The 23,845-nt window shown below is 21.7% G+C and overlaps 1 protein-coding gene across 1 annotated transcript in view; it reads right to left on the minus strand.

Moving 5' to 3' along the window:
• Positions 1-1,910: 1,910 nt before the first annotated feature.
• Positions 1,911-23,845, minus strand: part of LOC129612058 (uncharacterized) — an 84,055-nt gene continuing 62,120 nt past the window's right edge. The window contains exons 3-6 of the mRNA XM_055525508.1: positions 8,302-8,510; positions 8,047-8,180; positions 4,101-4,362; positions 1,911-2,360 (exon numbers count right to left, since the gene is read on the minus strand). Of these exons, the coding sequence (XP_055381483.1) occupies positions 2,278-2,360; positions 4,101-4,362; positions 8,047-8,180; positions 8,302-8,510 (688 nt within the window). The 3' untranslated portion in view covers positions 1,911-2,277. The remainder of the gene's footprint in view (positions 2,361-4,100; positions 4,363-8,046; positions 8,181-8,301; positions 8,511-23,845) is intronic.

A 23,845-nucleotide genomic window follows, 5' to 3' on the forward strand; every position in this document is an offset into this window, starting at 1 on the left:
AATAAATGCTTTTTCCATTAAAATTTTTAATTCTTTATGTGCAAAATTTCAAAATAGAATTGTGTTGGATTTATTTAAACTAAAAAATTAAGATTAAAATATAATTTTTTGAAAAAATTCTTAAATATTTTTATGTAATTGATTTTTTCTGATAAATTTTTTGTTTCATCATCCGATTTTCATTCTTTTATATTTTAAAATTTTAATTTCAAATAATAATCCTTTAGGGTTATGTTATGATGTTGACCCACTTTATATGATGTAAATTTAAGTGAAGCGTATGATTGAATAAAATAAATTTTTTATAATTTAAATTGCTTTTAAAAATTTTTACTTACGGGCACATTAAATCAATATATTTTTCAAGATGTTATTCTTCTTCAAATATTTAGTTAATTTAAATCTTCCTGAGTTCTGTAAGGAATACAATCCTAAAAACTTTAATTATGGCGTAAAATAAATTGTGATGAAACATAAATATTTTCCGTATTTATTAATTTTTAATATTATAGAATTTTTTATTAATTTGTTTAAATGTTGTTGTTTAAGGCGATAATTAGTTAGAATTCAATTATTTAACTTATATTAATGTAGCGGATATTTTTAATTTAAAAATATATAAAAAATGTAACCACCAGGTGGGCGTTTTACAATATTTTAATATAGTTCATTTTAGCATATTATGGCAACACTAAAATGTCATATTATTCTGTTTCACAAAAAGAATAGTTAGTACGTTAATAGGCGACCGTCTACATTTTAAAAAGACCTAGTTAATGATAATTTAGATGACCTATAGACACCTTCTCTTCACAGTTACAATCCTAATTTCAACAGAGTTCTAATTATGTTATCATGACAAATATTTTTACATTAATTCAAACGCAAACCCTTAAATATCTCAATATATGAAAAAATGGGCTTATACCACTTTCAACAAATTCAGCTCATATATGATTTTAACTGTATCAGCTCATATATGACATTTAAAATATAATATAAATTATTGTCAAAAACATGAAGGACATAGAATAGAAGGAACTAAAAATATCTCTCTCAATAGAATTAAATTTTTTTGTTTCTCGTCCTCTTAATAATATCACAAATCACAATCCTTTTTCATATTGTATAAGTATTAAAATCGTAACAAACCTATAATATAAGAATATTTTTTTTTGCATTTAATATTTTTTAACAAAGATTTATTTTGAAATATTGAATACAAAATTATTATTAAAAAAGTTTAATGGAATTAATATTAATTAATGGAAATTCTTATAGAAATTATAAATATAATTAAATTAATAGCCGAGATAACATTCTAAATGCACATTAAAAAACTCATTCAATGTGTAATCGAGTATAATGTAGTGACATATGACGCTTAAAACTTATTGTACATAAACCATAAAACCAAAATTTTTGAAATGAAGATTTGGGAGAAAATTTGTTAGAAAATTTTATACATCTATGAAATTAAATCATTTTCAATTCCATTTAAAATTTACAGTGATTTTTATTAAAAATAAATTAACAATTTTAAATTACACATAAATTTTTTATGCTACATAAATATATTTTTTAATATTGCTTATATTATAATTATTTAAATTATAATTTAATTGAATAAAATTGATTTTAAATGCATAGTTAAATTTAATTCTGCATTATTAAAATATACAAAATAAATAAAATATAGTTATGTATAAAGATTTTTTTATTTTATATTTTTTTTTACCTAATTAAAATAATTAAATTTTATTTTTTTGTTTTTCTTAGTTCGTTTTGGAAAATTTCTTTTTTCTTTATTATATATATAACATTGTATTTTTTTTATTTTATTTCCATTAATTTATTTATATTTACTATTGTTATTATTATTATTAAATATTTTATCTTAAATTTATTATATTACTATTATATAATTATATATTAATAATTTTAAACTTATATATTAATTATTTAAGTATAGAAATATACATTTTGTGTTTTTTTATATAATATATATATATGTATAATTATATAACTTAGTTATTTTATAAATCTGTCATGTTTTCACTTATTACGACTACAGCCATGATTTTAATTTTATTTTCTTCTTTTCATTTTGATATCTTCCTTTTTATGTGTTTTTCTATATATTTAATAATTTCTATTTCATATTTTTTTTGATATTTTATTATTTTGTTAATTTTATTTATTATACAATTATTAATATTAAAATATATTATATAAGAATATATATATATATATATATATATATATTTTTTAAAATAACTATCTTGTATTAAAATTAATAATTTGTATTGATATTGATAATAAAATTAAAATATTTTTGAAGAATGTTCTTGATATTAGGTCTGTAAAATAAATTTAATTACAATAATTAAATTATTTGTGATTTTTAATTTAAAATTTTGAAAATAAATTAAAAAATTATAAGTAAAAATGAATAAATTACTTAAAATTTCCGAAAATCGTGTTTGAAATTTGATTTTTGTATTCAAGACGGTCAAATATTTATGTGCGCATACTTGTGGTATGAGAGAAATGCAAACGTTATTCTCAGTGCCTTTTAATATAAGTAACGTCGGCTGAATTCTATTCTGTTCCAACCACCATTTTTGAAAATTTTGACTTAAGAGTGGTTTTATAGGTTTTGATGGGTGATCTTTCACGTGACGTAACCCGTTTTTTCCTATCTTCCTTACTGTGTAAAATAATCGGTGCCGTTTTTGCTCCATAAACCATATTTTAAAATATTTTTTTGGCATGGGTATAGTAAAATGGTCTAAAATTGCATTTAGCATATATATTGTTTATGAAAATAGAGCAAAATTTAAAATTTAAAGGTTAAAGTTTTACTTGCTTCAAGTGCATTTAAAATGTATTAAAAAGTATAATAATAATAAATTTTTATGATATTTTTTATCTGATTAATTGAATGAAATCTGATTAATTGAATTTCTCCAAAAAATTTAGACTTGGAAAGATGAAGCTTTAGTACGTTGTACATAAATAATTAATAAATCAAACTGCCAAATAATTAATAAACCAAGATTTGAATAAAATCGTCCGAAAATTTTTTTTTAATTAAGGTTTAAACTTTCTTTTTCAAATTTCTCGAGAACGTGTTGGTGGCGTATGGAGCAAATTAGAACTCAGCCGACGATAAGCAAAATTATTACAATTAGACTAATAATTGTTGAAAATGCTTGTTAACTTTACATAAATGATAAGTTCAATGTTGTGTTAGTTTAAGATTTTAAATGATTAAAACAAATATTCCGAAATAATTTTTTTAAAATTTAAAATGAAAACATTATTCAGTTCGCATGGTAAGCCTACCTTGTAAATTAATTATTTTTGGTTCGATTAAGAAATTACACATTTTATTTAAGAAATTTTATCAAGCGAAGTTTAACTGTGTGTTAATTCTTCTAGACCGAAATATGTGAATTTTTCAACAAACATGTAAATTTTTAAGTTCTCTTCTTAAAATTTATAAATAATAATAATTTATTGGTTTTCATCAGAAATTGAATGCATTCGTCTATATAAAGCTACACAAAATATTATATGAAAATCATCATTTTATTGAAATTTTAGAACACAAAAAAAAAATCAACTTATTTAAATACAAAAACTTTGAATCGATAAATGTTCAATTTCATTAAAAACTATTCATATAATTTGTAAAATTTACAAACCATTAGTTTTTTAATTAGCAAATTTTCATTATAAATCATTTGGAATGAAAAGTAATTGAAATATGCCTCTGAAAAGAAATCATACGTCGTTATGTGAATTTAAAAAATGAATTGAAAATTTTTTGATTGCCTCATTTATTTCCCAAAAAATATAAAAAAACATGAAACCAATTTCTTTAATAATTCGATTATTTTTGATTAAAAATTGAATTAATTTGTAAAATTGGACCATAAAATCATGTTAAGAAGGATTCAATTACTTTTAATATAAAATAATATACGCATGTATGTATGAATGCGTAATATGGTATGTTTGTCCTGATGATAAAACTATAAAATAGTGCTATATGTATGTATATGTAAGTGCATTTGCTATGATATTTTACTTACCATTTCCACAATCTTTACCATTCACTAATTTTTCATTATTTAAATCATTTTTTGATAGTATAGATGTTTTAACAATTACTTCTCTACGTAATGCTGGAACTCTCATTATATCAGATATACAACGTAAATGTAATTTACCATTTGGTAAAATATAATTTAAATTATCAATATAAAATCGAATTTCAAGACTTCTTGAATAAACTGTAAAACCATCATTATTACTTGATATTTCATGCTGTTGTTGAAGAAATTCCTGTGGTGCCTATATTAATATAAGTTTTATAAAAATATTTAAATTAATACAAAAATATTTTTATTACATTCAAATTTTAGAGATTAATTCAATTAATAAATATCACTTGATAAAAGTAACCTGAATTTATGTTGGGATTAAAATCTTTGTATTTTCCAAAATTAATTCACAATTTATTTCTTTTCCAATTTTTTTCTTATGAATTAAAATCTATTTCAAAAATTCTCATATTTTTAAAGAAATTAAAAATCATTCCGGTTTAATTATTATACCATATGTGCAAATAATGTAGCAGCATGTTAGACTCTGCTGTTATATTATAGTACAGTAGTTTAATGTGTATTTTACATACAAATGAATTTAAAATTTTCGAAATGATGGACAGCTTAAAAATATTGTTGAATTTGGAATTCAAGAAAAAATTTTGTATGGTTCCTATACTCTTATTTAAAATTTCAAATAAAAAGCTTTCAGGATTTTTTTGTATCAAATAACAAAATGTAAAAGTGTAATACAAGTTTTAGTATAAAAGTATTTGATTCAAAAGACTTAAATAAAGTAGAGATTGTATTTTAAAAATATTATAGGGTTATCCAATAAAATGATTTACTTTAAATATTAAATGGGGAATTTCATGTTAAAGTACAAATTTTCTAGAGGTCTAAAGATAATAAATTTTCAATTTTCCTTTAAAAGTATCCTAATTTCCTGTTAATTATAAAATGTTAAAAGTTTAGATTGTAAATATTTTGACTCGTTTTCATTCCCCCTTTATTTCCTGTATTTCATACCCTTATCACTAAGTTAGGGGCTGTATGAGTTTTTGATTTAAAACTGTTCCAAATGAATTTATTTTCTTTATGAGAATCTTTATATGCCAAATAAATTTTATTGGAAATTTACAATTTCAAATTTATGACCCAATAAACTATACTTAATATTATTTGATGATACCATAATTCGTGTATCACCCAATGAAAAGTGCAATACTCTACTTCTTTTGATTTCTAAGTCAACTAATGGTCCTAATATTGTTGATAAATTAATGGAAATCACTAACTAAAGCAAACAAATATGATTTGTTCTTATAGGGAAAACCAATGCAAAATAAAATTAAGTAAAAAAAATAAAATAAAATTCCACTAACCTAAAGAACCCTTTAATTGAACAATTTATTTAACTTTTACTCTAATAGAAATGAAGCATCATTGCATCACATACAAATATTATTGGTAAAGTTTTACTTGCTTAGCCTATAGGCAATAATTTATATTGGAATGATTGGGAATGTTTATGATATAGTGCCGTTGTAACACTATGAAAGTGAATTTATATTTTTAGTTTTTGTTATGACAATTTTGAATTTAAATGCAAATTTGAAGAAAGTGCAAAAGTTTTCAAAATAGAAAATTTTATAATATGAACCACCCTATAATATACATGTATTATATATGCTGTTTCACAAATTTCTCTCAGTTTAATGTACAACTATATGTATACTGTATATGTATGTAGAAATACAAGGATTTTGATATTGAATTTAGAGTATACGAATGCATGAAATTTTTTCAGATATGTAAATTTCTTATTTGTATATTTATGTATAAAAACTTTTCATTTTGGAATTTGAAATCGAATATTTTGAAGCGATTTTAAAAATCTTTTGAATGTTATATAAAAATCTATATAAATAAATCTATAATATAAAAAATCTGCAATATATGTAGATGAAAAACATCCCATTCAATATATATAATTCGATATATACAAGTACAAATGTAGATTGGTAGCATGATTTGATTTATTCCTCTTGATAAAATTTACAAGTGATTTGGAACACTACTTGAAATTTTTCGATTAAAGACTTTTCGATTTTTTTTTTCTGTTAACAAATTTAAGTAAAATTTTACGAATAAATGTGTTCTATTTTGTGCATATACATACATATATATTACATACACATTTCTACGTGAAATAGCTTTACAACTGTATTTGCTTTATAACGGGGAGAATTTTTGTTTGTACGTGTATATTTGGAAAATACTCATTTATATCCTTGGAATTCAAGAGAATATGAATGTTATGTAAATATTTCGAATTTATAAATTAGATGAAATTTTTTAAAAATTGAAATGTTGATATATGAGCTAAATTGTGTTATATGTTTAGGAACTAAGTATTTTCGAATAAAAAAATATCAAATATAAGAAAATTGATTACTATAGTGAATAGTTTTGTAGTTTCAATATAGTGATTCGCACATGGTTCGAATTGTTCAGTTCTTTTCGTGTAAAAAGTATTACAGGGCTGGAAAAATTCAAAGTACAAACATTTGTGTCATAATTGAAATTTTTTTTTTCAATTGATAGCGTTTTAAATGGCTGAATAAAATTAAAATTGAGTAGTACTCTTTTATGCAATTTTCTATTGCTTCGCTATAATTTGTGTAATCACTTAGATGTAAATTAATTGTATAGTTGAATAACAGCCTTAATTTCATTGTAATGTAATGTTAGAAAATTTTTTGAATTTACTAAAAAATTTCTGTTAGTAGATTTAATTTTCAAATGAATTTGAAATGATTAATTCGTAAACCATTTGAAGAAACAATAGCCAAATTGAGAAGAAGCTGGTGAATTTTTAAGAAATACAAAATAATTGTGTTAAAAAATGTATTATTTATGAAAGAGGATCGAATATCTTAAGAAACATAATATAGTTATTAACCATTTCGTTTAATTCATGTTCTAATTGCTAATTTGTAACCTTTTCTGTTACTCAATAAACAATAATTTTCAATGTATTCGATTGATTTCTCCAATTATTAATGAATAATTTTTGCACTTTTCGTACAAAATGAAGCATACTTTTAGGGGTGCAAGTGTTTTCCTCGTATTATGCTTGGAAACTATTTAATTTCTTAAAATTCAAAAATGATAAGAAATGAAATGGAGGTTTTTTGTTGACCTTTTCCATATTAACTTTTGAAATTATATGGAAATGAACCATTTATTTTATATGCTTATTTACATGGTATATTGAAAATGTTATTTATTGCGAATGAAGCAATTTTTTTGATTTGAATTTTGAAAAATTGACTATTTTAGTGTTGCAATTTGATAAAACTGGATTTATTGTTTTTCAATATAAATTTTTTATTGTGTTTATATTAGTGAAATTAATAAATAATAATCTGTATGAAGTACAATAACATAATGATTATATGGAATATTTTAAAAATGCGCTATTATTAACATGTTTTCCTTGAAATTTCAGATGAAATCACTTGTTCTTGCCTTGATTGATTTTTATTTTAAAATTAAGTAAACATATTAAATCTGAAGTAATGAAATTTCTGTATTGTTCAATAATATTTGGGTAAGATAATTAAAAAACATATATTTAATATGCCGTACTATCATTAAAATTAAAAGCCGTGCTAGAGAACAATGGTTATTGATCTTGTTTTAAATTGACTTCTAAAGAATAGTGTACGTGCTATGTCAACTCCATAAATACATGATCTATTTTAACTTTGTATTTAAAAGTCAAAATTTATTTAATGAAAAATTAATTAAATTTTTTCCTTTTCAATTTGTTGAATTTAATCTTAAATTTTCCACACTGATTTTTTATACATTTTTATTGTTTATTTCGGATTTTCAATTAAATATCATATATGTATGTGAGTACCTGTTCATCATTTATAAACCATGTTAATGTGGCACCAGGTGATGACCAATCTGTTGTACAATTTGCTGATATTTGTTCACCAAATCGATAAAATCTACCAATATTACTAATTGTAGGACTATACTGTGGAAAAACTATATTAAAAGTGAAAAGTGAAAATTAAAAAAATAGTTTTCGTATTTAATTTTATTTTGTTTTTAATTTTTTTTTTTAATTCTTTTTGATTAAAATGTGAAGTATAAATCAAATACAAACCTCCAACAGTCATATTTGCTTGTTGACCAACTAATTTAAATTCAGGTGCATCACCAGATACTTCACAACGATATGCTCCAGATGAGTCACGTGTTAAATGTTTTAATTCAACATTGCATATAAATTGATTACAAAAATAATCTGTGCTACCAATTCTTACACCAGCCACTTCAAATGTCATTATTGAACGTTGTGTCATCGGTGAATATCTTTGAATAATTAATATTTGTATGTTGTTTTGTTGAAATTGAAAAAAAAAATGGAAATGAAACAAGAATAAAATTTTAAAATTATTTTTAAAATATAAGGAAATTTTCAAATTTATAAAAGATATTTAAAGATTTTTGATTCAAATTCAGCAAAATTCAAAGTAAAATATATTTTCTAATATATTTGGTTTTGGTTTGGAAAATCTCGTACTAGAAGGTTTTAATATGGTAATAAAATTTTCACCAATTCAAAATCAATCACATAATTTAATAACAAGCAGCCAATTTTCGTTGAAAATTTTCCAATAATACAAAATGTTTTTTTTTTTATAAATGTGATAAACAAAATTTCTGAGTTCCATTGAGATTACAAAAATAATAAAATTAATAATATTATGTGGTCCAATTTCATTAGAGGTTAATTAAATGGTTTCGAATGTCATGGGTCATCATCTAAATTTTTAAATTAAATTTATTTACGGTTTCTGTTGATTTTGTATTTTTTGCAAATTTTTTGTTATTTAAAAATATGTTTTTTTTGATGGTATAACAAAATTATTATTTCGTTCATGTATTCATACAGACATTTTAATTCCATTTTGGTTTTTAGGTAAATGCGAGTATATGGTGTAAAAGATCTTTGAATTGAAGCTTTTGTTCCTGATTGAATTCTTTTATTGAAAAAGTAAAATATGCAATTTGAAATCTAGAGGACAGAAAATTTAAGGAAATTTTTTAGGGTAGGGAAAACATTTATTAGTGAAATATAAAAAAGTCACTGAATTTTTTGATATAATCCTTATTATAAGTGTAATTAATAATGGGAAATTTATATATAATATTTTTTGTGGCCTAAATTATGTATGCATTCGCAAGTTAAATTTCATTATAAAATGTAATTTGCGGTGTTTTTCGTAAAATTGTTTACGAATCTCAGTTAGATGCCGAAATGCTACAATGGGATTAGTGAGAAACTACTAAGTGTAAGGCGAAACAAAAACATCTGTTTAATGTTTTCATATTTCCTTTAAGCGAATTTTTCGTATTTTTGCGGTGACTTGGTGACATAAAGTTTATTAACCATTGAGAGTTAATAAATTAGCTATGAGCTATTTTTCTTCAAATCTCAATTTCAGTGCAACAACATACATTTGTTGTTATACATTTGTATAGTCTCCATTTGTATTAGAAACCAGTCAATGAAGTTGATTAATATGATAACAACATTAATATAATAGCTTACAGTTGCCATCAACAACGCAAAAAATTATATATTTTTTGCTATTTTTTATTATTTTTTGCCAAATGTTGATATATTTTGTTATAAATGATGAGTTGCATATCATACTAATAAACACTTGTGTGCACGTTCGTTATAAATTTATACAAATTTATAGATATATATATATATTTTATTCGTATATTAGCACATACGTTCGTATGTGGTGTACATAAATATTAATCTAAAAACGTAAGATACAAAAGCAACCAAATTTTATACCATTCTTTGTTGATATCGAGATTTGTTTGCTTTTTTTTTGTTTTTATTGTTCTTTCTCTTTCTAACACCTATTTTCCACTATACGATTTCATTACAGTTATTTTTTTTTTTGTTTTGTTTATTGTTTTTAATATTAATTTTTTTTTCTTCTTTTGGGTATCTGGGGTTTTTGTGGTTTAACCATTGAAAATGAAATTTCATGTTGATTGAAAGTTTAATTGAATTTTCTTGTTGTAATAATATACGTATGGTTTTATATATGTATATATATTTATATTAATATGTACACAAGCATGTACTTATTGCCTTACATATAAATATAATATGTAATTTGTACAACATATATATACGTATAGAATAGTACAGTACTATACACTTGTGTGTAGAAATTTGTATTTCAAATTATTATTATAAATTTAGTATGTTGTTTATGTTGACAAATACATGTAACATGATGACATAATAATATACATGTCATAGATAATGTATGAGCACAACATGGGAATTGAATTTAAAAAAAAAAAAACAGAATAACGAAATAATATTTCTATTTAATTTATTTTATAAAAAATGTACACACACATATGAATGTGTATAAAAAGAATATAATATATCTCTGTATTTTGTAGAACAAAATAAATAGAATTTTTATTTTTACATTATATGTATAAGAGAAAGTTAAAAAATGCATTAAATGCTAATATAAGAAAAAAGTAAATGTGATTATTGAATTTGCTTTTATTTGGAAAGTTTTCAAATTTATGGCAATAAATCAATTTGTAAGGTTTAAGGATCTGTATATTTTAAGTGTATCTTAATCCTTACAAAATAAGTTTGATAATGTTTTTCTGGAAAAAAAATTATTCCTAAATATTAAATTAAATTGTGCCATGGTGTAATCATTAGAAATTTTTCATGTATTTTTCAAATTTATTTTAATCTCGTGTCACTCATCAGAAATCTCTTCCAGTTTTTTTAATATTTAAAATAATTAGCAAATGTATGAAATAAGCTTTTTGGTTCTCAATTAGCGAATTTTAATTTCAAATTAAAAAATAGAAAAATTTCTATAGTTTAGCAAAAATAAATAAAAATTTTATGTGTGAAAATGAAAAATCACGATTTTATAATGTGCTTAATATTTTTCATATTTTAACAAAAAAAAAAGGTCGAAACTATCTTCTTAAATTAACTGCTATTTGTTAAAAAATCAAAGCTTATTTCTTTATTCAAACTATAATCTTGTTAAAAGCTATTAAAATAATTATATTTGAGGTTTAATATTAAGTATATTTTATATATAGTGAATCCTAAAAACCCTAAATTTTTATAGTGATTTCATGGTTTTTGGTATATGCACAATATGTAATTGCGGAAATTTTATTTGGTGTTCTTTTATTTTATAAAATTCCTGTTTTGGAAATCAAAAGATTTTAACGAAATAGAGGAAAATATGCTAAAAGATTAGTGGTTTAGTATAATATTTAATATTATGTTATATGTTTCTAGAATATGGTACAAAGATACACAGCTATAATAAATAATAATGTTAAAGATAGAATGTTTAACAGCTATTTATAATGGAATATTTTCAATTATCTCATACATATACCCATATATGTATGGAGTACTTTTAATAAATAACATTTTAAAGGTTAAAATAATAACATATTGTCCGCATATTTTTGTGGTATTCTAATATTATAAATATAGCTGGAAGAGTTTTAATAGAAACCTTTTTAATAACAATTTTAAAATTTAAATTTTAATCTTTCCACAAATATAATAATATGTTGTTTAACGATAAGAAATTAATTTAATAATGTTAATATATTTTAAAACATGTACTTTTCTATATTATTATAATTTGCGTATTTGTATAAATAAGGGATGTAATAGTATTATAATCAAAATGTAATTAAAAAGGTTAATTTGTAAATGAAAGTCATAAATAGAGATTTTAAACACACTTTTAATTATTTAAGATTGAATATCACAAAACCAAACATGTGTTCGTATATATATGAGAGGATTTGATATATTATTTTAAGTTGAATGTTAAATTAATAATAATAATTTTAGCAACAGATGATTTTAACAATTTGGTGTTCAAAAATGAATGCTCAACTCAGGTAGGTAACGTTAAATTAAGTGCAAAAATTAAAAATGGATTAATAATTTCCCTTAAATACAAGTTGTATACTGTAAATAATTTTTAATTCTCTATTTATGTTATTTAAAAGTAGAGATAATTTATAAATTCATTAATTTGTGGCAGAAAAGAAACAAAAAATTTTAGTAATTTTTAATCACACTATTATGATTTGCTAAAATTTTACGATAATTTTTAACAAATATAATACAAATAAGACGATTTACCTCTAAATGAATGAAAATTTTTAAAGAATTTTGGAAAAAAAGTCTATAATGAGGAACTGATAATTTTCTACTTTATATGTCAGCTAAGTTAAATTAAATCCAATCAGTTTTGTAAGTTTTATTCAGGAAATTCAATTAATAATATTGGCAATACACTTGTATTTCTAAAATCATTCTGTATTTCATTCACAATGGAAATATTTAACATATGGCTAAAGTCATCACGACAATACGTATTCTCAGCTCGTTAAAATACTTTCTGTGGGCTTTTTTTGCAAAAGTATAGTCTATATGAATAAGCCAATAACAACTCCAGAGTTGCAACATAACATTCAGAACAAGATTTCTGCATTTCACGTGATAATGTGTGAGCGAGTCATTGAATACTTATTTTCGTATGGCAGCCTGTAATGCCGTCTTGTGGTGTGTAGAATAATGATGTAATATTTCTCTAAGTTATATTTTTTAATAATAACAGGAAAAAAATTAAAAAATCTTGTTTTTCGCATGTTTCATTTGTAAAGAACATTTAGACCTTTATACTATTTGCGTAAAGCCCCTGTGGGTATGTGAGCTTGTTTTTATAAAAGTTTGGAATTGAAAATTGGAAAATTTTAGTTGAAATTTCATGTTAAAAATTTTTATTAAATACTCTTATCCGTACAAATAAAATTTAGTAAGAGTTGTTGAAGTTTCATTTTTAAAATTTTACTTGTAAAATCAAAATAATATTAGAATACCGAAATTCAATAATACGTATATAATGTTTATCTATATACTTGCATTATATTGGAGTATTATGTTGACCTACTATAGAGGTCATGATTTTTGTATACATATTACCAAAATTAGTGATATTTTAAACTTTAAATTTATGTAAATTTTATTTTATAACAAATAACTATAAAATTAAATTATAGTTATTCAATATCTCAGTTTTCCTTTGCCATATTATAATACCGTATCTATTTACATAATATATGTATATTAACTGTCTATAACACAATTTTCATATTAGATTATGGGTTAGATGTTAGAGTAATTTAATTATTTAATAATATTTCAAATTTTATTGTTTCATACAAATGTCAAAGGCAATTATAAACTAATTTTAATGTACAATAATTATTGAACTTTAAATAGGAAATTAAATGAAAATTTTATTGTATGTAGGCATATACGAAACATGAATAAAATATTATTTAGGTTATTCATTTGGAAAAAAAACTAAAACAAAAAATTGTTTTTTTTTTGTTGTTGTTGTTTTTATAATCATATAATAAATAATTTGAAATTTGTATTTGACTAATTCCCATTAAGATTAGATCCGTTTAGATATAATGTGAAAAAAAAATATATTTTAATTTATTTAATTGGCTGTAATTCAATTTAATGTGCAAATATTAATTTAATTTAAAAATCTATGTAATATTAGTGAAAAAAATATTTAATTTGAATAAATAAAATGTGCACGTTTCAATAAAAAATTAGTTTAAAGTTATTTAATCTAAATTATTTAAAATAAATAATATAAAATTGTATAAGTAATTAATTAACGTATAACATGTTATATAATATTATTATATATAAAATTTCTAAATTTAATTTTTTTTTATATTCAGGATTGATTAAATTCGTGAGAAAATTCTTACAAATTTTGTAAATCTTATATTCTGAAAAAGAGTGCCCCCTAAAGTATGCAATATTTACGCTTCTGTTAATTTTCTTAAAACAATTACATTATTTTTTCAAATTTCCTTAAAGTTTTAATAATTTATATTTAATTATGATTTGCCTCATATTATTATCAACAAAAATATGAAATTTTAAATCAAAAGGGGTTCCTTAACAATGAAATTTTCCAATTTTTGAAATGACGATTAAATTAAATAAAATAAAATTTTAATTTAATAAATAATATTTGATAAATAAATGGCAATTAGCTATATGAATACAAATTAAATTTCAAAAAAAGAGAACTGCCATTATATTATGGATTTCATATACAAATATTTTGTATTTTCATATTTCAGATAAAATATCTGTTTATATTCATGATTTTATCTTTATATATTGTGCAAATAAATAATGATTTATAAATTAAGATAATGTCACTTCAAAAAAAATTTATTTCAAATAATTTTTGAGGCTATATACAGAAAACAGTTGCTCTTACTAATAAATCCGTTCTAGTAGAAGAGTTACATGAATTTATGATATGAATTTTACATAATATGAATTAAAATATGAATTATGACGCGATTAAAATCAGCAATATTTTTTAGTAAATATTTAATATTTTTGTATTAAATACATTTGACAATTTTAATATTGATATGGAATAGTCAAATTTCTTATAGTTATGGGATAATGTGCTAAAACAATGTTGTTGTAAAAATTGCTCGAATACTAATTAAATTATAATTATTTAAAGGGTAAGTTACAATTTTTAATATTTTTTGGATTTATAATTACACTAATTATCTCCCAAGGCACAAGATATTAATAAGGCTTTTATAAATTTTTAATGAAATAACGAAGTGAAGTGAGAACAATGAACACAAATATTTTAATAATTCTATTTGGGTTCTAATTTGAAATACTCTATACAACACCACTGATATTAAAATTGTTTTATAAAACATTAAATATTCTATTAAATTCTCGATATGCGCAAAATAGAAATATTCAATTTATATTTATTTCTACAAAATTTTGTAAATTAATATGTTGTACCAAATTATATCCCTAATTTACAATGAAATATCACTTAATTTAACGTGTCATTTATAATAACATTTTCCAGGGCACGTATATATTCGCACATTTAACCCTCATTTGATATTTTTCGCTATAATTTGATATTTTTTTATTATAATACGTGCGATGTAGTCAATTCATTATTACATTATCCTTTAACATGCAATAATCCTCGTACATCCTGTCAACTACAATATTTTTCCATATATCTATATTTCGATTTTATTCCTTTTGTGTGAATTTAATTACTTAAAATATAATTTTTATAATTAAAATCAAATATTTTATTATAAATATGATTTATCAAGAGCATTATGTAATTTTTTAAACTAATTTGAATTATTCGTGCATCAAAAGTTATTCACAAGTGAATAGAATTATTTGCTTTTTAATTAAATGCATTATTTTTTTGGAAATAAAAATTGAATTTTTCATGCTATATTATTAAAAGTCATACGCTTATTTTCAGGTTGAATTTGGTTTTATACATAATGGTCCAGTCCAAGAGTTAAAAGTCTCAGGAGGTGATTTATTTGAGTTTTTTAGGAAGAAAATTGTATGATTAGGGAGGGGACTCAAACCTTTACTTGTATTTGTTTTTAGCGTAGTTGATATTTTTTACAGAAATCAAAAAAGTTACTTACATAAATTATCATTTTCCCTGCAAAATGACACGCGTGTCATGAAATCCATGTATAGCAAAATTGTAAGGGATAATGTAGTGCATAAAAGAAATAGTGGGCTTTTTGAGATTATTAGCGGTTTTTAAAAAATTTTCAGTTTTCAAAATTTTTGTATTCGAGCAATTACTATTTGAAAACGGTAAATCTGACACCAATTATCTGAATACTGTTATGTAGGTTTATCAATTGACAAAAAAGTTACGGAACACGATTTTGCTCTAACTTCAACAATTTCAAAGCTATTGCGGATATTCGTCGAACAAAAACCCTAGATTTTCAAAACTATCTCTAGATTTGTTGTTGTCGAGATCATCCTAAACAACTCCAATGAATCACTCCCGAGAGCTTTAAAACTGGACCACCATGTGCATGTACTATGTAAATACGCTATAAGAATATCCCTTTAAAAATTATTTATCATTAAATATGGAAAATTTTTAAGTTTAGTTTTCTTATATATAGGTCTAATACATTTTAGACGCATAGATTTTGGAAATGCAACTTACTTTAATGTTACAAATTAATTTCAGTAATATTAGATTTATGAAATATATTTGAGATTATGAAGCTTAATAAGTACTTCCTTTTTTTCGAATAAAATTTTTAGATTTTCCATCATACAGTTAATAAGGTTATACACAAGTACAAACAATATTTTTTACAAAATTTTTTACCCTTAACCATATTAAAAATATATCAAAATTCTTATAAATTTTCTAATACAAAAAAAAAAGAACTTCTTCATTTTAAAATTAATTTGCAAAACCATAAAATTTTGATGAAAAAAATAATTAATAATAATGGAGTAAAATCACTCCGATTGATATTTGACATTGGTTATGCTTTCATGTTTAACCACAAATTTAAAAAAACCAAAAAAGGAAAACAAACTCAAAAAAAAATTTTCAATTTTTTTTTTGTTTTTTTTTTGAAAATAATTCAAGATTTTTTTTTTTTAAATAAAATGGTTGAATAAATTTTAACAAATTATTGTTGATAGGTACTTTAATGTATTTGTGGTTAAACATATTATGCCATGGCATTGCATTTATACAATATGTATGTATGTATGAATTGATATTTAATGACATACATTTTTATAATATTTAATATTGCTTTATTCTGATAAAAACCTCATATTATTATATTGTATTAAACACATTAGAATTTCAATACGTAATATATTGAAATATTTTTAATTATAAGAAGTATATTAAATTATAATACACATAACAGCAACATAATATAGTAATAATTTTGGACGTGTTCAATTTAAAATTATTATGTTAAATATTTCTCATATATATACATATATATATATAAAAACCAAAATAATTTTTCAGGATATACCTGATTCGAATAAATAATTGTCTTCGAGTTGAGTACATATTTAGTATTTTTTTTATGTTTTGCATTGTATATATACATTGTGGTGTGTTTCAGGATGCTAAAATATTAGGTTTTTCAAAAAAAAATGTACACAATATATGTACATATACGAATATATATATTTATATTGTAATTTGTGAGATTAGATTTTTATTGTTATGCACATTAAATTTATTAGGATTAAATAAGTAATTTTTTTTTAAGAGATTATAATTTATAAAATATGCATAAAATTTATTGAGTTTGAAATACAAAAAAAAAAAAAAGTGCGGTAATCGTATAGTGATCTTTTATACATTGTTTAAGTGGGGGAATTGGAAAATTGTTATATAATTTTTTGGTTTTTTGATTGCAGTTTAGTTTATTATAAAATGATTTTTATTTAATTTTATTTGGAAAATTTTAGATAAATTAAATATTTATTTTATTGTGTTTGTTTTGTGTGTTTTTTTTTTAAATTTTTTTTGTGAATTTGTTTTATTTAATTTTGTCTGTCATAGTTGAATTATTTAATTTTAAAGACTTTTTAAAATTAAATAATTCAATATTTAATATTGGATTATTGCAAAATTGTTACAGGAACCAAAATAATTAAATCGAATCTACTTCAGCTAAATTTCTATGTTAGAATGAGAGATATCCAATTTCGCGGCAGTAAAAATTTTGCTTGTATTCTTCCAGCGCGAATTTTCAAAAGATTTTATTTAATTCAATTTTTGATTTATAAAACGCAATCAATTTTTCTCAAGATTTTTAAAATTGCATAAAATGTGCTAAGTATTTTATATTTCAGATAAAAATAATTATATAGGCTTTTAGTGGAAAGGCTAGCCGATTAGTCTCGGTATTTATGTAAATTATAAAATAAAAATATTCTATATGTGTGGTTGGCTATGTTAAATTTTTAATTTCATTCTCGGAAACAGGTATAATCTTAAAAATTCTGAAATATATTAGTATTATAGGGAAAAATAAAATAGGGTTAACATTATATTAATTACTATAGGGTTGACTGGTATATTATTGAAACATATCTTAACCAAATACTTCTATAAAATATTTTTAAGTTAAAAAAATTTATTTAATTCTTATGAAAATAATTTCAGATTTTTTTTTATTTATAAAAAATAATTTTTAGTAAACAAATAAAGCGATTTGAATTTAAAATTCCATTCATAATTTATTTGAAAATAATTTCATTATTTATGCTTTATAACTAAATAATAAAATTAAATAAATATTTCTTATTTAATTTGTTCTTTAAAAATTTTTTTAACTATACTATATTCAATATAATATAATTAAATAATTTATATAATTTTCTACAACATTCTATTCTCTAGATATGTATAAATAAAATCTCTATTCTCTAGATAAGTATGAATCGTGTATTATAGATCTACAAACATTGAAAATCATTAATAATTCATGAAATAATAAAAATTGTAATTTAAAATGTAATATTTTGATCTCTATATTTTATATAATATATATGTGTGCGTATGTATATGAAATCCTTATAAATTTAATATTAAATATAATTTTATGAATTCTTAACAAATTATATTTATCCTTTTATTAATAATTCTTTGTTTTTTTTTGTTTTCTTATTATTATTTTGATATTTTTTATTTTGATATTATTGTCATATTATAAACAAATTATTCACACACTTCCATATGAAAAAAAATATTATGTAGAATATAGGGGATAAAAAATATAAAAAGGAAGAAAATAATTTACAATAGAGAAAAAAAATATATAAAATAAAGAGAAAAACTTTTAATTTCTTGCTCTCATTTTCACAGTTTTTTTTTTATGTTGGTTTAGCAACAACACTAAAAGTTTTGTATTTATGTATTGATAATCTATTCTCATACTTTTCGTTGTTCTCTCTCTTAGTCTCTTAATAAAGATTGAATTTCATACGAAAAGGGGGGTATTATTTCATATATGAAATTTCGTGTATGTATTGAGTTTTTAATGAAAATTTGTACTTTTCCTTTTAAGAGTACTTCAAAATAAGCTCTTATGGCGGGGTTCCAGTGGATGTTTGCTCCTAGTTGGTTGTATATTTGTCAATTGTTTTGTGACCTTTTTTACTTCTACAGTCATAGAGTTTTGATTAGGAAATTCGGTTAGGAGTTTATTTTAAATAAAATTTTTTGTGAAAATCTTATATTTCTGCCATGTTTGCTATAACGAAATCAAAAACCTCCTTTGGAAATTCGGATTCCTGATTATGAAAATCAACTAAATTAGAAAAAAATAATCTTTTATAATTCTGTTCAAATTTTTAGCTGTTAAATAAATATAGATTTATTTAAATTCGGAAAGTATTATTCAACTTCACGTCATGTAGTCGAATATGAGACGATCACATCCTATTTGTTTTTTTTTTTGTTAATAATTTATACAAATGTTCTATTCATATTTTCTAATTTCTATTCATTTACTCATTCTTTGTGGTATATAAAATTATTATATGTACATACATATTTGGTTTTTCTTTTGTTAGTTATTTTCCTATAAACATTTAACAACTATTTAACACCCCATACCACCCACTTGAAAATTATAATAATATTTGTGGTTTTTAGCAACAGTTTCTTTTTTTATTCAAGTTTTTGTTTTTTACTTTTCGATATCATCTTCACATCTCTATATCTCATTTTTTTTGCCTGTTTCTCATTCTATTGTTATTTTCATGATTGTGTTTTTTTTTGTGCTGGTCATAAAATTTCTATATATTCATATAATATGTAATCAATGGTTTTGTATATCTATAATAAGATAATAATTTGTTAATAATATACGAATATTTCTTTATAATACATAATGTATGTATGTAGGTTAGACATTAAACTATTTACGTGTTGTCATATTATTTATACATTCTATATTCTATATTGTGTATTAAAATATCTATTATATTGCAGGAAGCTCAATTGTATATATATCTATATATAAATATGCATATATAAATTTGTATTTAATATATGATAATGATTTCAAAAATCCTGATCAATGATTAGACATATGAGAATATTTTAGTGACTCACACAAGGGATGCAATATATCTGCTTACTGTTAATATTAAAAGTTACATATTAAAAGTTATATATACACATATTCGGAGTGATAGAAAAAGGACATTATTAACAAAAAAAAAAATGAAGGAAAAGAATTAATACTATTTTGATTTACGATTTTGATTTATGAATACATAAATATTAACATTTAATATTTTATTGATTGGTACAAAACGAGGTTTTGTCGGTTTTTTTTCTATTCTGTTTTGCTTTTTAATATTTATGTTTCAAATGTTATTTCTATAGAAAAATTGCAAGGATTTATTCAAATTTTATGCACATACATAAATATTTCTAAATAAGTATACAGGATGTGTACATGAATTTAATATGTTTAAACCATGGGGATGTAGAACAAGGGAAAATTGATATAAGGACTGCAAATCACGATTTAGGAGGGTATTTCCAATAGAGAAACTTTCATACACAATTAAGACTAAATTTATTTTTACATTGAGGTTCTAGTGGAAATAAGGATTAAATGTAAAAAATTTTTTTTTTATCCTACTTCGCTCCTGGGAGGAACATAGGGCTAGTGTATGATATTGTAGATAACCATTAACTAGATTCTTGACTTTACTGGATAGGTGAGAAGCCTACCATAAAATATTTTAAATACATATAATTATCTATCGTTACACTTGTTTTCAAATTAACCTTTTCCTTGTTTTAAAATGGGTTATTAATCAAAAATATTTTGGAAAACAATTATTTTAAATTTGAATTTTTATAAAAATTCTGTACCATAATAATAGTTTGCTAATTACAGCTCGAAATTTTCATCACATTAAGGGAAGTGCAAGTAATTTATTACAATTTGTTCTTTTATTCAAAATCATCCTGTACAATAAATAGTTTGAATGGAAAAAAGAAATGTATAATTTCATATTCCATCATAAAAATATTTCATTTATGTGCATGTTCTATATTATATATGTACGTTTGAAAAATCATAAAAGGAGATTTTATTGGAATTTTATGGAACTGAAATACATATCGAATAATAATTTAGTTAGATCAACAATATTTTTCTTTTGTACTTGTCGGACAAAATATAATATTAAATTTCGAATATAGAAGAAAATCCAAATTTAATATGTCCTCTCTCTTTTTTTTTTGTTGTAATAAATAAAAATATAGAATGAATTTTAGAAATGAAAATTATCAGAAGAATTTAAGATTTAAAACTTAAATTTTTTTAGATAAATTTTAAAAAAAAATTCTATTTAAATCAAAACTGAATTTTATGATAAGGATAAAAATTTCGCAAATTTTCAATGAATTGCATTTTTTTGTTTGTTTTCTATTTTCTATTGAAATTTAATAAAATTTAAAAAGGACTCTTAATTCAAGCATTATTCAGCTATATTAAATGTGTAGGCTTAATAATTTCAAAATCTTGTTTTGATTCAAATTATTTCATAGTTATTTAAGAAACTGAAAATTTGAGCTGTTAAATAATTTTAGAAATTTTAAAATTATTTATCAGCTCAAAGAAATAAATAGTATTTCCTCTTAATTCTGTGAATTCTTTTTTCTCGCTCAAACTATACCTTGCGGTGATAGCTTTTCAATTCATCTGGCTGCAGTTAATTCTCTCAAAACTAATTTGATTCAATAATTACTAATTTACTTACGAAATTCCTCAACAACTCCAATCCAATCAAAGGTTACCTTGTATATTTTAAAATTAAATGCGTAGATATCAAGATCATATCATAACCCTATGTACATAATATATAAAATAAAATATAATTATGTTATCTATAAATTTAGCTAGATAAATATTCGGTCAAAGTAATACATTTCATTCAACATTACCATTAAAATTTTTTTATTTCTAAAAATTACAATGTCCTTGTTATCATATGCAATAAAATTGTAAAAAATAATTTAAAATTTATATTTTTCATTCGAATGCAGAATTTTGAATTAATTTTAGTTTGTTTTTTTGCGGTTCATTTTGTATGTTATGTAAAAGAATTAATTGATAGTTTTTGAACTTTGAATTTATTGGAAATTTTTAATTTAAATATTTTTATATTAGTAGGCTAGAAGCTATACGTATAGAATTTTTGTTAATCAGAATATTTATAACAAATTTTATTTTTCGTTTATGGTATTTTATAGAAAAAATTTAATTGTAATGTTAGTAGTTATACCAAAATTATTTCATAAAATTATCTGGAATACTTATTAAAATTATTACTCTAAAAATACTCAAGAACAATGAATATTGTATGATTCTTTGAAAAATCGATTTTTTGGCTCTTATAATGAAAGAAGCAATACAGTTTCCATTTGTATATTACAAATATTTTCAAAATTCTGGTTGTGTTTTTGGAAGTGAGAATTAAAAACTCTACAATTTCCCTATAATTTTAAAATGATCCCGTGCAAAGTGGACGTACCTATATAACAATTCTAAAACTTTTATACAATTTAAAAATAAGATTCATGAATAGGGGATTGGAATTTTCTTTTAAAATTTCGTTCTTTAATAATATAAATTATATTGTTAAATAGTTAATTAAAAATTAAAATTCACTTAATTGACTATAAAATATTTAAAATTTTACACACTTTTAAAAATAAATAGAAGATATAATTGTATGTATAACGATTACCTCGCATAAAGATTAGGAATATGGGGGAAAAATTATAAAATTTTAAATTAGGAAAAAATTCTATAATAAAATCATTTTATGTGGATGATATACGTTTACAGTTCCATTTATAACATCAGAACGAGAGACTCATTTTTACGCTCATCATGGGAGAGTTTTTTCTACGCACATTAAATTTTGTCATATGTCTATTTTTCACTTAAAGGATCTTCCTTAAATAGTTTGTGTTCGTAGTTTTCTGATATTACCCTCGATATATTATGGAGGCACATTAACGAAATAATTTGTATCAATTATTGAGTATATTGGAAATTATTATGTTTCTGTGAATATCTAATCCGCTGTTGCTAAGACTAACTTAAAATTTTTTGATATTATTTTTTATATCTTTATATTGTAATCATTTCAGTATCCCTCGTCTACATTCAGGGATTTAATTTTAATAGATTATAATCATAGTGCTACTATCTATATAACACTAAATATATATTTTTATTTTCGTAAGAGTTCTCCTTTTTCATCTTTATCCTTCCTTTACATTTTCCATTTCAAAAGTTTTTGATATTAAAAAAAAAAATCGAAAAAAAATTATAATTTTTTTTTTTTATTTTTTATATTAAATATTTCACTTTAAAATTTTATCTATTGTTAAAAAATTATAATATGGTAATATGGGAATATTTTTCATTTTATGGGTAACAGGGTCAAGGATTAGTAGCTATTTAGTATCATTTAGTGTATATCCTCATATACATACGTATATATACGTATATGCAATACAAATATAGAAAAAGAGAAAAATAAGTTGAATTTTTAAATTACACACACACAGATACATTCACACATCATAACTATATTCTTTTGATATTTAATTTTTTCACTTTTTTTTTTTCTTTTTATAATA

This window comes from Condylostylus longicornis, unplaced genomic scaffold, assembly GCF_029603195.1.
Source record: "Condylostylus longicornis isolate FDR11 unplaced genomic scaffold, ASM2960319v2 ptg000055l, whole genome shotgun sequence".
Classification (NCBI taxonomy): domain Eukaryota; kingdom Metazoa; phylum Arthropoda; class Insecta; order Diptera; family Dolichopodidae; genus Condylostylus; species Condylostylus longicornis.